Consider the following 14,883-nt stretch of genomic DNA (forward strand, 5'->3'; position numbering starts at 1 on the left):
TTTTTATCTATCTATATATCTATCTATCTATTATTGGAGATAGGAGTTTTGCTGACTTTTCTGTCCAGGCTGGATTAGAACTGCAATATTCAGATTTCAGTAGCTTGGATTACAGGCAAGAGATACCAGCGCCTGGCTAAAATGGGCATTTTCACAGTCAGGTAAATAATCTATAGTCCTTGTGTGATGGTTGGCTGCTAGAAGGTAAAGGGACAAAAGGATGCCAAGAGGCAGCAGTAGCGTCAGCCGTGCTGAGTGGCTGATGGCTCTTGACCCCCATGAGCTCTGAGTTGCGCGGAGAGAGTGTGCTGTGAGTACAAGTCTCAGCCTCATGATGTTCACGGAAACTGACCATTTTTTTCCCAAAGCATGAAGTTATTCATCAACACAACCTAAGGCTGTGTAATGACACTGTGTTGATGTATTACAACTGATGAAACGTTTTCTTACAGTAATGGTCAGTAGGGTTTTACCTATATGCACATGTACACACGTATACATATATATGTATATATTGCATAAATACATTAAATAGAATCATAGATTTGTACATTATGTGTATATAATACATATGCATGTATTATATATGAATGCGTATATTTATTTACATATTTTTCTCAAAATTTCCTTATTCTTAGCTTAAATTCCCAGAAGTGAAAACATTGGACCAAAAGGGTGAGCCCTTTTCAAGGTCCTGATGCACTCATACAGTTTCTGCAGGTGGTTTTTGGTTAAGCATGTACAAGGGGGCAATAGACAATAGCTGGGAGAGTTGACATTTGTGGCTTTTGTTTTTTGTCACAGCAGCTGATAAAAGAGAATCCTTGAAAGAGCGTAAGGAAGAGGATCGTAGAGTTCACCGAACGTGTTTTTGCGATTGTTGGAGGCCCATCTTTTCTGTCCTCTGCCCTGTGTAGACGGGATAATCCAGGAATGGCTGCATGCATGCACTCTAGCACTGGGTGGCGCGGGGCCGCGTGGGCGTGGGTCTCTAAGACGTGGCTTTCTCCCTGCCTCCAGCTACACAGTGGGCATAGTACAGGAGAATAATGACCAGGTGTGGAAGTTCCAGAGGTATTTCCTGGTGCAGGAATACTGCAGTCGTCTCAACATTCCCTTCCCCTTCGTGGTCTTCGCGTACTTCTACATGGTGGTGAAGAAGTGTTTCAAGTGCTGCTGCAAGGAGAGAAACATGGAGTCTTCTGCCTGCTGTGAGTGGCTGGGGTTCATTTCAAGGGAGGACATGTGCTTGGCATCACAGCTACAATCCACTGCTTACATCCGCACTTCCTCAGAGATCAGGCAGCCAGCCAGCCAGTGCGTGCCTCAAGAGAAGGCACTGTAGAATGGGGATCTCTTATCTGGGGGCCGGGAGTGAGTTTCAGATGAACTTAACAGTAATTTAGATAGCATATTGAACAAGCAGAATGCATAGGGTGCCATGAAATTATGATGAGAATGTCCCCCCCCCCCATTGTTTTAGTGAAATGTATCCTCTGGGAAGTGTTAGCTCTCAGTTCAGCAGGCTAATGTTCTTTTTCCTAATTGCTTCTTTTAGTCATTTTTCCATCACTTTAATAAAATACCCAATACAATTAACTTATAAAGAATTTGTTTTGCTCAGTTCTGGAGACGCATTCCACTGCTTTGGGCCTGGCGAAGTCTGGATGTAAATGACTATTAGAATAAACAAGTCACTTAGTTTATTAGCCAGGTCCTAGGGAACAACTCAAGAGACTGGGGTCTCATAATCCACTCTAATCCAGCCCCTCCTCCCAGAGGCATTACCACCTGATTAGTGTCAGCTGATGGGACAAGGCCATTAACTTACAGACCTTTACAGAAAATGTATCCACTATAGTCCCCAAAGACTCCTGTCTACCCGCCAACATAAAACATGTTCACCCCATCCGGAGAGTCCCCAAAGTCTTAACCGACCCAGTGTTACTCAGAAGTCCAAGTCCAGAGTCTCATCCAAGACTCATGGCAAAGGCTGCTGTGAGTCCCTGTGAAAATAAAAGAAAATCATATGCTTCCAAGCTGTCAGGACAGGGCAGAAGCACGGGAGGATCCGAGTTAGGAAGGAAGATCGCAGAGTGTTTGTCCATCTCCCAATCCCCAAAGCAAAAGTCTGCTAGCATCATTTCCCACAGACCCCTTGGGATGCAGAGGTTCAATACATGCAGGTCGAGTGACCCCTGTGTGCCAGCCAGGCACTCTGGCATGGTCATAAGTGGAATCCAAGTGGTGCCAACTACCAGGCCCAATAGGAGCTGAAGAATGGAAACCAAAAGGCTTAATTGAAAAGTGTGGATGGGTGGAATGTGGAGAAGGCAGCCAAGAGGGCACCAAATCCTAGACTGGAATGGGCAGAGAAGGCTTTCTCCTGGAAGGGGCACGTAAGCCTTGTTCACCTATGCTTTCTCAGATACATGGGGCATTCTGGTCCTTTTCTTTATGGTACTGGATAAAACTCATGATGTGCCCCTATGTATTCCATGCTTGGGCTCAGTGTTCGTGTCCCTTTAATGGATCACCAAATACATTGACAATTCAGATGTAAAAATGGGAATTTTACTCACTTAGACATAATAATCAGTGGTGCTTAGGGGAGTTTTAGGACTGGTGATGGAGCCCCGTGGTAGAACTATTGTTTGGCACGTACAAAATTCTGGGTTTAGCGCCCAGTATATCTGCCCCACCCCCTGAAAAATTAAATTGCTGAGAATCATCGTTCTTTTACATGGAAGCAAGATTCTCATAAGTCTGATCTTAAATACTGGTTGTAAGAGATTTGTGCTATCATATAGAGCTAACCCTTCCTTGCAGATTGACTTACAACATAATGTAAATATACCAAAGACGTTCAACTCATGTCACCCTATGCAGAATTCTCATAGTTAACTCTTAGGAGTGTGATTCCAAGACATTAAATATCACCTTACAGATGTGATTAACCACTACCTACCTGATTGTCTTACTTTACCCCAGCATTTTGACAATTTAGCGCTTTCTGTCTTTACCCCTCTCATTTTGCTTTGGAAGACAAAGTGAACCATTTCAAAGTTCAAGAATATCAGCAATGGGGATTGGAAGTTCCGCAGGGTTGTGTGTGGCTCTGTCTTGAAATCATGTTGCAGATGATTATTTGCAATCCCTGGGAGAAGGCATTCAGGGAACCAGCAAAGTCTTAGAAAGGCTTCAGAGAGCTTCAACCAAACAATGGGTATAAGTTGAAGCAATGAAGACTTAGACTCGGTGAATTTTAACTTTTTTTTTCTCTTGGTACTGCGGTTTGAACTCAGGTACAGTGGCAGACTACCACTTGTACCACCCTCCCAGCATTGAAAAATCTATGCAGAATAATTAATACTGACTAGCAATAATGTCAAAACCTGTGAGGTAGTGAATCACCCGTTGGGTAGATGGGGCTTCCTGTGAGACAGTCATGTCATTCTTCAGAGAGCCACTGTGGTCAGTCTGTGCTCAGGGGAATCTGGAAGCTTGCTGCAGAAATTCAAAACAAAACAAAACAACAAGCTTTCTAGTTCAGGATGAGTAACTTGTGTCCCATTCCTCCCAAACCTATCTAACGATTAAGTCCAATATGGACATAAAATGGAGACATATGTCCTAATTTATCCTGTATATGAAAAGGAGCTTTAAGCGTGAGAGACCAAACAGATAGGTCTGAGATTCATGATGTTGCTTTGTGTCCCCATTGAGCTCTGCTGAGTGTGACGACCACTCAGCCACTGGAGAAGCAGCAGGACCTCTGGGCATTTTCTCTCTTTAAACAGTTGTTATTCTTGGGGAGAAACAAAGGGAGATGATGGGTATTCACAAGACAGGGACCCTCTTTCCCAAAGACTAAGCCATGATGAGGTAGAGACGGAGTCAAAGCCCTTTGCTCACTGAAAGCTTGCCTGGTCTCTGCCTGCTTATTTAGATAAATAAATTTAAATTCAGATACCACAGTGTATTGCTGAGTCTCTGGTCAGTCATTCACTTTCTACGTGAGCTGTGCATTTCCCTCCAAAGGAAGGGAGGTGATGGCTTCCATTTCACACGGTCCTTCTTTGGAGAAAAATGCAAGACTTTTTTTAGAAAAGCAGAGCCACACTTTCACATTTGATATGGTTGGCAATGTCTTTAATAAAAACAATGCTGCCTAGTGATTGATTTTCCTAAAACACATTTTTTGTGTGATCCAGAGAGCAATCCATATTTGTCATAGGACATTAGAAAAGTACAGAAAAGCACAAATAGAAATCAAGGACATACAAAACCCACTGTCCATTCTCAGCAACCTGGCATTTATTCTTGATTGGCTGTAGAATCTGTGCATAGACATCCATGATCTAATTGGTTATTTAGTTAAAAATACATTATGAGTGGTTTTGATGTCCCATAAGTACAAGTCTATAACAATGTGTGTGTGTGTGTGTGTGTGTGTGTGTGTGTGTGTGTGTGTGTGTGTGTGCCAGGCATGAGGCTTGAACACAGGGCTGGTGCTTTCTGTGAACTTTTTTGCTCAAGGCTAGCACTTTACCACTTTACCACTCCATTTCTCATTGCTTTTGATGCTGAATTGGAGCTAAGAGCTCCATGGAATTTCTTCCTAGGCTGGCTTTGAACTAATATCCTCGTATCTCAATCTTCTGAGTAGTTACGATTACAGGTGTGAGCCACCAATATCTGGCATAACTTTTTTTTTTTAACTGTAGAGTACTGAAGCTTCTGGATGCACCATAACAAAGTTATCACTTCTAGTTAAACATGAAGACTGTTTTGACTCATTTTTAGTATATGCCTTGATGATAGATAGAATTTTATGTGTTCATTTTTGAGCATATCAATCATTTTCCCTTTGAGTTATTTTTAGAAGAGAAATTTGGAGAGAAAGATTATGCATACTTTTAAGACACTCTGTATTGTCTCCCCCTACCTCCTGCTCTATCTTTTCTCATCCCCTATTTCCTTTAAGGCTGTAGCAAGTGACCAATTTTTTGCACTAATGGGTGACCTGCTTTTTTACATCCTTGTCAACACAGAGAATGGCCATTCTCTTTAGATTCTACTGATTTCCCAGGATAAGCAGTGAAAGCACTAAATCATCATTTCACCTAGTGTTTGCTTGACAGTGGCAGAGGCTGGTGCTTTTTCTTTGTTATTTGTCTGTCTTACTCTCTGACCACCTGTGCACATGAGCTTCAGCCCTTTGTGGGTTGACTTTTAAGTACCCCCTTGGGATTCTATATATCCTCTAGTGTGAAGGGGAAAAAGACATTTGAAGAGACTCTGTTCAGACAAATACAATTCGGAAAAAATTGGGGTATGAATGATTAAACAACCATCATTAGTAATTAGTAAGTTAGTAATTAATAAATAACCATCATTTGAAGGTACATACATGTTTACTGTGTGAGATTTGCAGAGACCCCATCCTGGTCAAACATACTGGTTCTGTCTTTGATTGAACCCACAGAGGAAGATGCTGTAGTCCCTAAATGCACACCGATACATGTAAGTGGTTAGTGAAACATCAAGATGACAGGCACCTGTTTGGAGAGGCTGCTTGCACACACACACATGTTCTTGTTCCTCTCAAACTCACGTGGCTTGATTTCCATTGCGTTTGTGTCTGAAATGTAGGTAATGCGATGACCTGGGCATTTGTGGTTTGTGCCTTGCTATCTGAAATAAATGGACTAAGAATCTTACTAGAACAATTTTAAAGCAAACCCTGGAGGAAAGGGAAAGGCTAGAGGTAAGAATTTTCCTTGAGATCTACACCCAATCTACCTGTTTCAGGAGAACACGATGGTCAGGAGCTTAGTTATTTTTTTCATCTCCAAAGTTCCTTCCCTGGTTTTAAGCAGAGCCTTGGTCCTCTGTGAATAACTGGCCATCCTAAAGCTTAGGATTTTTCTATCATGATCGTGAAAGCAGATCTCATGACAAGCAAGAGACAAATTCGTTAGTGCAATGATCTTGCTAAGTCACAGAGCACACACACACACACACATGAGATTTGAATTCATCTCTGTCTGGAATAAAGATTGAGTTCTTATGTCACATAAGCAGCTCCAATTCCTCATTGTTACTGAGAAATCTGCCAGGATTCCTTCGTTCTGCTGCTACTAATAAATAACATCCGTCAGGTCAGACAGTGCAGGACAAACCTAATTCTTCTTCTTCCAGAGTCTCACAAAATGCCCAGTAGGTGCTTATTTAGAAATCAAGAGAGGCAGAGAAAACAATCTGATTATTTTTCTTTTCTCCTTACTCAAGGTTTCAAAAACGAGGACAACGAGACGTTGGCATGGGAGGGTGTCATGAAGGAAAATTACCTGGTCAAGATCAACACCAAAGGCAACGACAATGCAGAGGAGTATGCTTGGCTTTCTCTGCCCCTAAGTTAGCAGAGCAGAGCTGGCTTGTCTGAGCATGCTTTCTGTCTGAGCATTTCGGGACAGAATGATATTGTCCCAAAGGTATCACCCAGATAATTGAAGATATTAAAGATGGTGCTCGCATATCTGTACGGCAGTCTTTCAAGAAGGGAAAGATAATGGCCCGCCATACCATCCCCTCCCCTATCCCCCCACATGATCCTGCCTGTCCTTCAGGGACCTGGGGGAGAAAGAGGGTGCTGAGACTGCAGTGCAGGGCCAAGAGCCATGCCTGTGGAGGGCGTTCCAGGGAGATACATGGCTCAGATGCCTTTACCATACAGAGAGCACGCAGGTGCCTGTCTGTCTCTGTGGTACGGATGCGCAGAGATGAGACTGTTACAAGCTGTCCCGGGAAATTCCCGTGCAACCTTTTCGACCTGCATAGAGTTGTTACCAATATTCCCCTCCTTCATAAATGCAGTCATTAAACATCTTCTAGAAATCGAGAAGCCAGGGCTATGTCTGCAGGCAGGCAGAGTGTCACAGAGGGTGTGGAGGCTTACTTCTGCCTTCTTTTTGGAAGTTGACCTTCACTGACAGCTGTCACTCTTCCTGAGGGCTCAGGATGTACTGCAAAGCGCACTTAGGCAGTATGAATAGATCCAAGATGAGTGGATCCCCGAGTGGAGTCCGGCATGGCGATGGAGAGGCCTGGATGCTCTTTCCTGGATTCCTGGACTCGGGTCTTGAGTGCAGAGGGAGGGGCAGGCCTTCCGAGCTGTTCTCCTCTACCCCATCAGCAGGAGCATTTATTTGCTACCCTTTGGCTTAGGCAAGAACAGAATTGGCTTGTTTTAGGTATTAGGAAGGAAATCAGAAAGGTCAATCAATGCAGCTGACCCTTGATTGAGCTGACACGCAAAACAATCAAACTCTGCCTTTTAGAGGACTTGAGTGGAGCCAAAAAGCCCTATCTCCATCGCCCCCCCACTTTCCCTCCCTCTTTCTGTCTCTCACTTACTTTTTTTTTTTTTTTTTTTTTTTGCCAGTCCTGGGCTTGAGCTCAGGGCCTGAGCACTGTCCTTGGACTTTCTCAAGGCTAGAGCTCTACCACTTGAGCCTCAGCACCACTTCTGGCTTTTTTCTATGTATGTGGTACTGAGGAATTGAACCCGGGTCTTCATGCATGCTAGGCAAGCACTCTACCACTAGGCCAAACTCCCGGCCCTCTCACTTACTTTCTTGTCTAATTTCTTGGCAGAATGAGGCATCGGTTTAGACAACTGGATACAAAGGTATGGTTCTCTATATATTGGTTACATTTAGTATCTTTGAGCTTCCAGGTAAAAGTGGATGCATGTGGTCAGACAACAGAAGTTAACTGTTTAGGGAACCGGGCGTGATTGTGTTCCACATTCGTTACTGTCTTCATTTATGGTGACTCTGGGGGCCGGGATGGGATTGCCTCTCATGCTCATGATCTTCAAAGTATCCCCACCACTTCTGACCCCAGGCCTGCTTTCCTCAGCACTGTGAAGGTCGGGATAGAGGGTGGCAAATAGGGAAACACATGGAAGACTTAGAAGAAGTATTCTTTAGCAGTTCGAAGCCTCTCTATGAGGCGTGACCAAATCTAGTTTGTTCCCTACTTAATTGAGTGCAAAATGATGAGCAAGTTTAGCAGCAAGGACAGCGGATCCTAAATGCCAGGTCCCTGATGAGCTGTGGAACAAAGATGGCGTTTCGTATTTTACTGTGCTCTGAGGATGAGAGGGGCTCCCGGGGAGCATTGGGCGTGCACACCCCAAGGTCGTGCTGTGTGACCGTTGGGCAGCACCCCCAGCTGTCCAGTGTCTTGCCTCAATCCATAGTTTGTTGAATGAACGATGAAGCGGAGTTCTGGCATGAGAGCATCTGCTTCCCCGTCTCTTGTCTCTTCCCTGCCTTTCTTGGCGACATAAAGCAATGGAGTCTGTGCTGGATGGACCTCGTCTCCTGCTTCCCTTGCAGCACGTTGCTCAGTAACAGGCCCTTCCCTCCCTCCAGATCTTCCTCGTCTTCCCTCCCCCCGACCCACAATCTCTGTGTCGGACTCACCTCCTCAGAATGATGATAATGGAATGTGTCTGTCACCTCTGGGTTGCCACTGTCGCATAATGAATTTCCCCCAGTGCTCGCGATGCTATGGGTCAGGAGTTCAGGAAAGGCTCATGGCTGGGTCAGCTGGTGGCCTCCAGAGCATTTTTCTTAGGGCCTGTGAGGCTGGGGGGGCCTGGGGTAGGGGCCCTTCTCAGTGGAATGTGACTTCCAAGGGTGTAGCTAAGGCCTGTGTCACCTCTACCAGAGCCTTTTGTTTCCAGAAGTCCTGGCCAGTCCAGGCTCAAGTAGAGGAGGGGGTTCCTTTCTTTTGTTGATGGGGAAGCAGCCTGAGTGTGTGTGTGTGTGTGGGGAAAGGCTTTGACTGAGGGTCATGGGGCTGTAGAGTGGTGGCCGAGGGAGTCCAGGACAGTTGGAGTCATGAGCATGTGCAAGCTGAGCATCTCCGGAGAGGAAATACTCTCCTCTCTGGCGAGGCTGTGTGCTCTGCCCGCACCTGGCTGTGGAGTTCAGCCCCTTGGCGGGCAGGTCCCCTCCGGAAGCCACCTGCACTGGGAGCCACGCAGTTTTCACAGAACTGACCAGCATCATGTTAGTTTTAACAAAATCCTTTGGAATGGAATAAAAATGTTCCCATTATTCCAGGAAATGACATTATTCATAACTGACCTTAAGTCTGTAAGGGTCGATCTCATATTTTTTAAGGTGGTCAACAAGCTCTTTCGATTTCTTTTTGTCCAAGTTAAAGGAAGAGGTTATTGTGGAAAATAAGTTTAACCTAAATATAGTTTCTCCCCTTGGATGAGGGGCATAACGACTTGGAAAAATCAACTATGCAGAAGTTATGTATTTCTAGAAGCTTTTATTGAGTATATGAATGTGGAACATTATTTAAAATGAGTTACTAGTTGGGTGCTGGTGGCTCACACCTGTAATCCTAGCTACTCAGGAGACTGAGATTTGAGGACTGGAGTTCAAAGGCAGCCCAGGAATGAAAGTCTGTGAGATTCTTATCTCTTATTAACCACCAGAAAACCGGAAGTGGCACCGTGGCTCAAGTTGTAGAGCACTAGCCTTGAGCAGAAGAGCTCAGGGACAACCCCCTCCCCCCAAAAAAGTTACTCTTGTATGACAAATTTGTGAAAAAATTCATGCACTGAGAATTTAATTTTGGTATGTTTTTATTTTAGGCATGTTTTCATTGTTTATACTGTTTGTGGGTGTTGTGTATTAGTGTCATAATTTTATCAGTATAGCTTTACACTTAAAATGATTATTTTTGAATAATATTCCTTCGTGCCCTTGTAATCTGTGGTAGTCACTAGATTAACTGAGTTGCTCATTTATTTTGGAATTGGGGCTTGAACTCTCAACTGGTGTTGTACTACTTGAGTATCTCAGGTTCTAGGTTTTTGTGAGTAAATTGGAGATAAGAGTCTCATGGATGTGTGTACCCAGGCTGTCTTCAAACTGAGATCCTCAGATCTCAGCCTCTTCTGTAGCTAGGATTGCAGGAGTGAGCTACTGGCATCCAGCACCTATTAATTAATTGTCATTGATTTGATTTTAGAAAGTAAGTAATAGGCATGGTCTGAGATACCATAGACCTCTTCCCACTCCCCTCTCTCTCGGTCTGCCCCCTTTGCAGGTATATTGTATTTGCTATTTAATATATATGCCTACTACACGGGAAAAGCATATATCAATTATTTTAAATTGAATGTTGGAAAATATAAGACCAATTCTGTTTTTTCTTCCTTGCAAGCTTAACGATCTCAAAGGCCTTCTGAAAGAGATTGTGAATAAAATCAAATAAGATGGCCTACACTTCCATTTAATTAAAGCAAGGTGAGTTGACTTTTTCCTTTGCCCTGAAAATTTACACACTTTTAAGATTATTTTAAAGTCATGCCATTTTTCACTTGTTTAATCATGTTAGTAATGCTATTAGAGTAGAAAAGAGCATGTTGTACAAGAAACTCAACTAACTCAGGGCTGGGGCCCTGCCTACACTTCCTGTCTCTCTGTCCACACGTCCTTCCTTTCTGTCTGTATTTCCTTCCTCCCTGTGCACATCTTTGGCTGGAGAACTTCTCAGAACATGTCAGCCTGTGGAGCTATTTGGAATGAATGGAAGCATGACCACACTCTCTTCAGATTTGCTGTGCTTTTTTCTTAACGCAATATTATGAATGTTGTATGGGTCTGTGCTGAAATCTGTACCTTATGCTCATAATCAATTATTATCTTTATTGCTATGGGATTTTCAAATGTAGATTGGTATTTTTTTTTACTAGCCAGAAACATCTCACTGAGGTATTTGAGTTTTAGTAGCAGTAGCTAGCTATACCATGTGGCTCAAATTTAACTCTAGGCTTCATTCCAGGATGTATCTTAGTGAATGCTTTAATTATGCTTTCTCATTACCTGTCCAAATCCTGAATAAATGTTAAAGATGTTTTCAGGGACAGAGGGAGTTTAGGAAAAAAATAGTGATGGACATTCTATTGGACTAGAGATTTTCTAGGCAGTATATCAAAAAGAATGGAAATACAAGGAAGGACTCCCTCCCTCCCTCCCTATTTTTTCCCTTCCTCCCTCCCTCCCTCCCCCCTTCCCATCAGCATTTACTGAGTATTGCCCAGGGCCCAGAGTCTGGCTGGCTCCCGCTCTGACCTCTGGCACTGCCAGTGCTGGCAATAATTACTTAAGCTGCAGAGTTTCCCCGGATGGAGTGGTTACATTGCAGGGAAATCATGGCTCGTCAGGTCCCTTTCAGTCTTTCTGGCTACTCACCTCCTGTCCTTGAGTTCTGATGGCTACAGATCCTGTTTCAGGCCCTCTGTTAGGGAGGGCTGTCAGAGCAAGACTGAGGTACATCTGATATCATGTGGAAGACAATCCCGCTTCCTGACCCACCAGAGGGTGGCTTTGTGTAGTCGAGGGAGGCTCATCTCAGCCTTTTCACAGTGTTTACCAAAAACAGTAGTGAAGTTGTAGGTACGGCTCAAGTGGTTTATCTCCAGCTAAATAACCAAGCCAAGCAAGTGAAGACCCTGAGTTCAAACCTCAGTCCTGCCTCCAAACAAGCAAGCAAACAAACAGAGAACCAAAAATTAACCTTAGGGTATATTGTATATATGTTTATTTGCTTATTTGAAATAGGAAAGGGAAGGGGGAAACAAGATGATTGGGAGGGGGTGGGAGGAGGAAAATGGGGTCAAAAACATGAGAAGGGGTATCAGCATGTGAGAAATAATGCACCTACTACCTGGCCAATATAACTGTAACCCTTCTATACATTATTCCAACAATAAAAAATTAACCTTATAGTAAATTTCAATCTGGATTTTGGAAAGCTTGGTATGCTAAATGTGTGAGCTGAGAGATAGGGAAAACAAACTGGGAACAGACAAAACAATTGAAATGATAAACATTTAAGGGCAATTAGAGTTGTAATAACCTGGGAAGGCTCAAACTCAGACTTGCACACTGAAAGCTCCAGTCATCTTATCTTACATTCTTTTGTAAGTGTGTCCTGTTGTGTGTGTGTGTATGTGTGTGTGTGTGTGTGTGTGTTGTATACCAGAGGGTTGCTTAACTTTACCCTTATTAATATATTAAGAGCTAATTGGCAACCAAAAATTGTTGGCAACCACATACCTCACTTCTGTGTGTCAGCACATCAGAGACAGACAGATGATAGGAAGAGGTGCATTTGAGAAAACAAGTGTCTTGAGAATTCCTAACCACGGATTTCTTTGGAAACTGGTTTCGAAAGTCTAATTTGGGGGTGTGTATGTTTTACTTGTAGATGTAAAATACTTTTTATAGTGCTAGAATTGGAAACCACACCCTCAGCTGAAGATCACCTTTTTACATTGGATAGCCTATTCTTAAGAATTTCACAGAAAATTTAATTTGATAGGCAGCAGCCAGCTTCCTGCCATTGAGACTGTGTCAAGGAAGAGAATGTCAAACTCAAGGTGAGGGAGTATGAGGGGCCCCTGAGGGGCTGGGGCTAAAAGCCAACCCCTCCCTCTCCAGAATCAGCCTTTGATCCACTCACCTGGGGAGAAATAAACAGATGATCTCTATCTCTATTTTCTCTCCACTGTGGTTAAAGAGAAGTGAGCTTCCCGGGTGAGAGTGGCTGTGTGTCTCTTCCCACCTTTCCACTTGCAAGGGCAGTGGAGGGGTCTTTGGAGACTGTTGGCTCGCACAGTGACAGTGTGCTGATCCTTATATTTGTCTCATGATCAGAAAGCAACACAATTTGAAAAGGTCACTGTGAGAGTCACCCTAACACTGAGTTTTCATAAATTATTACGTTTAATTTTATTATCAACTCATTTAAAAATGATTTATGCAGAAGCCACTGAACAAATAAAGCCTTCAGAAACTTTTGAGGTCTTAACCCAGATGGAATAAGTTGAACCTTGCTCAATGAACCTTATGCAGGCAGGTCACTGACAAACTGGCCAGACTCCAACACCTCATGGAGACAAACATTCTTGGAGCCGCTTCAATACCAAATGAAAGTCTCTTGGCTTCATATCAGACTTTATATCAGATTTATTCTCAGTATATTCCCAGTGTATTTTGAAGCACATCAGATTCTGCCTGAGAATGGAAATGCAGGCTATTCTTTTCTCTTTTACATTTTTTGTTAGCATAAATTAATTCTAAAAGGGGTTTCCTGTGACATTTATGACATGCACATACTTTGATCAAATTCACCCCACCCCTTCTATTCCTTCCTAACCAGAATATGTTAACAGAATTTTCTTCCTTTGTTTCTCCAGGTGAAAACAGCCATTCCAGTTGAAAGGGCCAAGGGATGTCCGTGAACAATCTTGTCATTCATTGATTACTGAGGAGACAATTTCATATATCTGGGGACCAAGCCAATGGTTCTCAGTCAACCTGAAGGGCTCAAGTCTGAGAGCAAAGGTTGGGATTCATTTCTCATATGAACATGGCTACACAAAAGAAGATTCCTTAGAACGCACGTCTCCCTGAGTGTGCCTGCTTTCACTGCGTCTCAGAACCTCACGCTGACAGTCAAGTGTTGAGTCTGTTCTTTGACCTTCATCTCTCTTACTTTTGACCTAGGCACCCAGAAGGAGTCTGTGAGACAATACTTGATCTAGCTTTTGTTCCTGTGTTTGTATGCGTTTCCAGTGTATTTTGTTTTTCTTTTCTTTTCTTTTTTGTGTGATGTGACTAGATCAATGCCAGATTGTTAGAAGTCTCCTCAGAACCAGGCCCTGCTCCTTCCCAGAGGAACCTGTTTTCAGTTCCCAGAATGCTTGTCGCTTGTCCCTTGTCTGGAAGGGGAGGGGATTTAAGTAGTGACTTCTTCCTGCCTTGGCCTCAGGCGGACTCTGGCTGAAGGGACCACTCCATTCCTACCAATGTGAAAAGTCACCCAAATGGACCCTTGAGTGGCACGTCTGGTTTTCTCTTCTGTGGGTGCTCCTCCTTATTACTGCCCCAATAAGAACAGCATGTGGCTATTGTAGGGAATGTAAACTCCTTAGACACACACAAGGAATAGAAGCAGACCCCTGCCAGCCCAAGGCAGCCACCAATTGACTCCTGGGTGCTTCTCCGAGTCTAGTGCTTTCTATGCGTGTCTGATATCTGTTTAAAGTTTTACCATGATGTCATCATGCTGCTGATACAACTTTGTACAAACTTTTATTTTCACTTAATATTTCAAGTGAAAGTGAAAACATTTTTAAGTGAAAGGCATTTTCTTCGCATTCACAGTATTCCTAAATGTTACATCAGTAATCATCCCTTATTGAGTCATTAGTGAATACCATAATGTAGGCTACAGACAGCCATTTCCAACTGGCTGTCAGGATGGATATCTTTGAGTGTGAATCTTTTCTTTTTTCTGCATTTGGGAACTTTTCCCAGGGCTAGATTCCTTGGAGTAAATCTTGATTATTAAATCATTCACAAGACTTTTTAATGAATGAATAATAAATAGGAATTACTACCTTCAGCATAATATACAAGATACAAGAATATCATCTATTACAATGTAGCATTATATTTAATCCTTAGATTAGGAAGAAGCTAGTATCCTTGTTTACACATTATGGACAGTACAGACATTGCTTGTAAACTAGAAAAGACTGAACTCTCTTTGTATTCTAGCCTTCTCTGAAAATTCCAAAAGTAGTGTTAAAATCATACAGGGCAATTCAATTATATAATTATATAATATATTTATAATTAGTTCTTCTGCTTCAAATAGACTATAAACACGGTGGTTAAAGAAATGGAAGGAAGCTATTAAACAAACACCCAATTACCAAAAAAGACTACATGTGAAACTCCCAAGAAAACAAAAATTAGCGTAAGCTATTTCCTG

The 14,883-nt window shown here is 42.9% G+C and overlaps 1 protein-coding gene across 1 annotated transcript in view; it reads left to right on the forward strand.

Annotated features, from left to right (window-relative positions):
* Trpm8 (transient receptor potential cation channel subfamily M member 8) overlaps positions 1-14,641 on the forward strand; it is a 64,094-nt gene extending 49,453 nt beyond the window's left edge. The window contains exons 21-25 of the mRNA XM_090355086.1: positions 1,021-1,211; positions 6,295-6,394; positions 7,660-7,693; positions 10,261-10,343; positions 13,301-14,641. Coding sequence (XP_090211212.1) covers positions 1,021-1,211; positions 6,295-6,394; positions 7,660-7,693; positions 10,261-10,311 — 376 coding nt within the window. The 3' untranslated portion in view covers positions 10,312-10,343; positions 13,301-14,641. The remainder of the gene's footprint in view (positions 1-1,020; positions 1,212-6,294; positions 6,395-7,659; positions 7,694-10,260; positions 10,344-13,300) is intronic.
* The last annotated feature ends 242 nt before the right edge of the window (positions 14,642-14,883 follow it).

The sequence above is a fragment of the Megascapheus bottae genome, chromosome 21, assembly GCF_031878675.1.
Source record: "Megascapheus bottae isolate mThoBot1 chromosome 21, mThoBot2.hap1, whole genome shotgun sequence".
Lineage (NCBI taxonomy): Eukaryota > Metazoa > Chordata > Mammalia > Rodentia > Geomyidae > Megascapheus > Megascapheus bottae.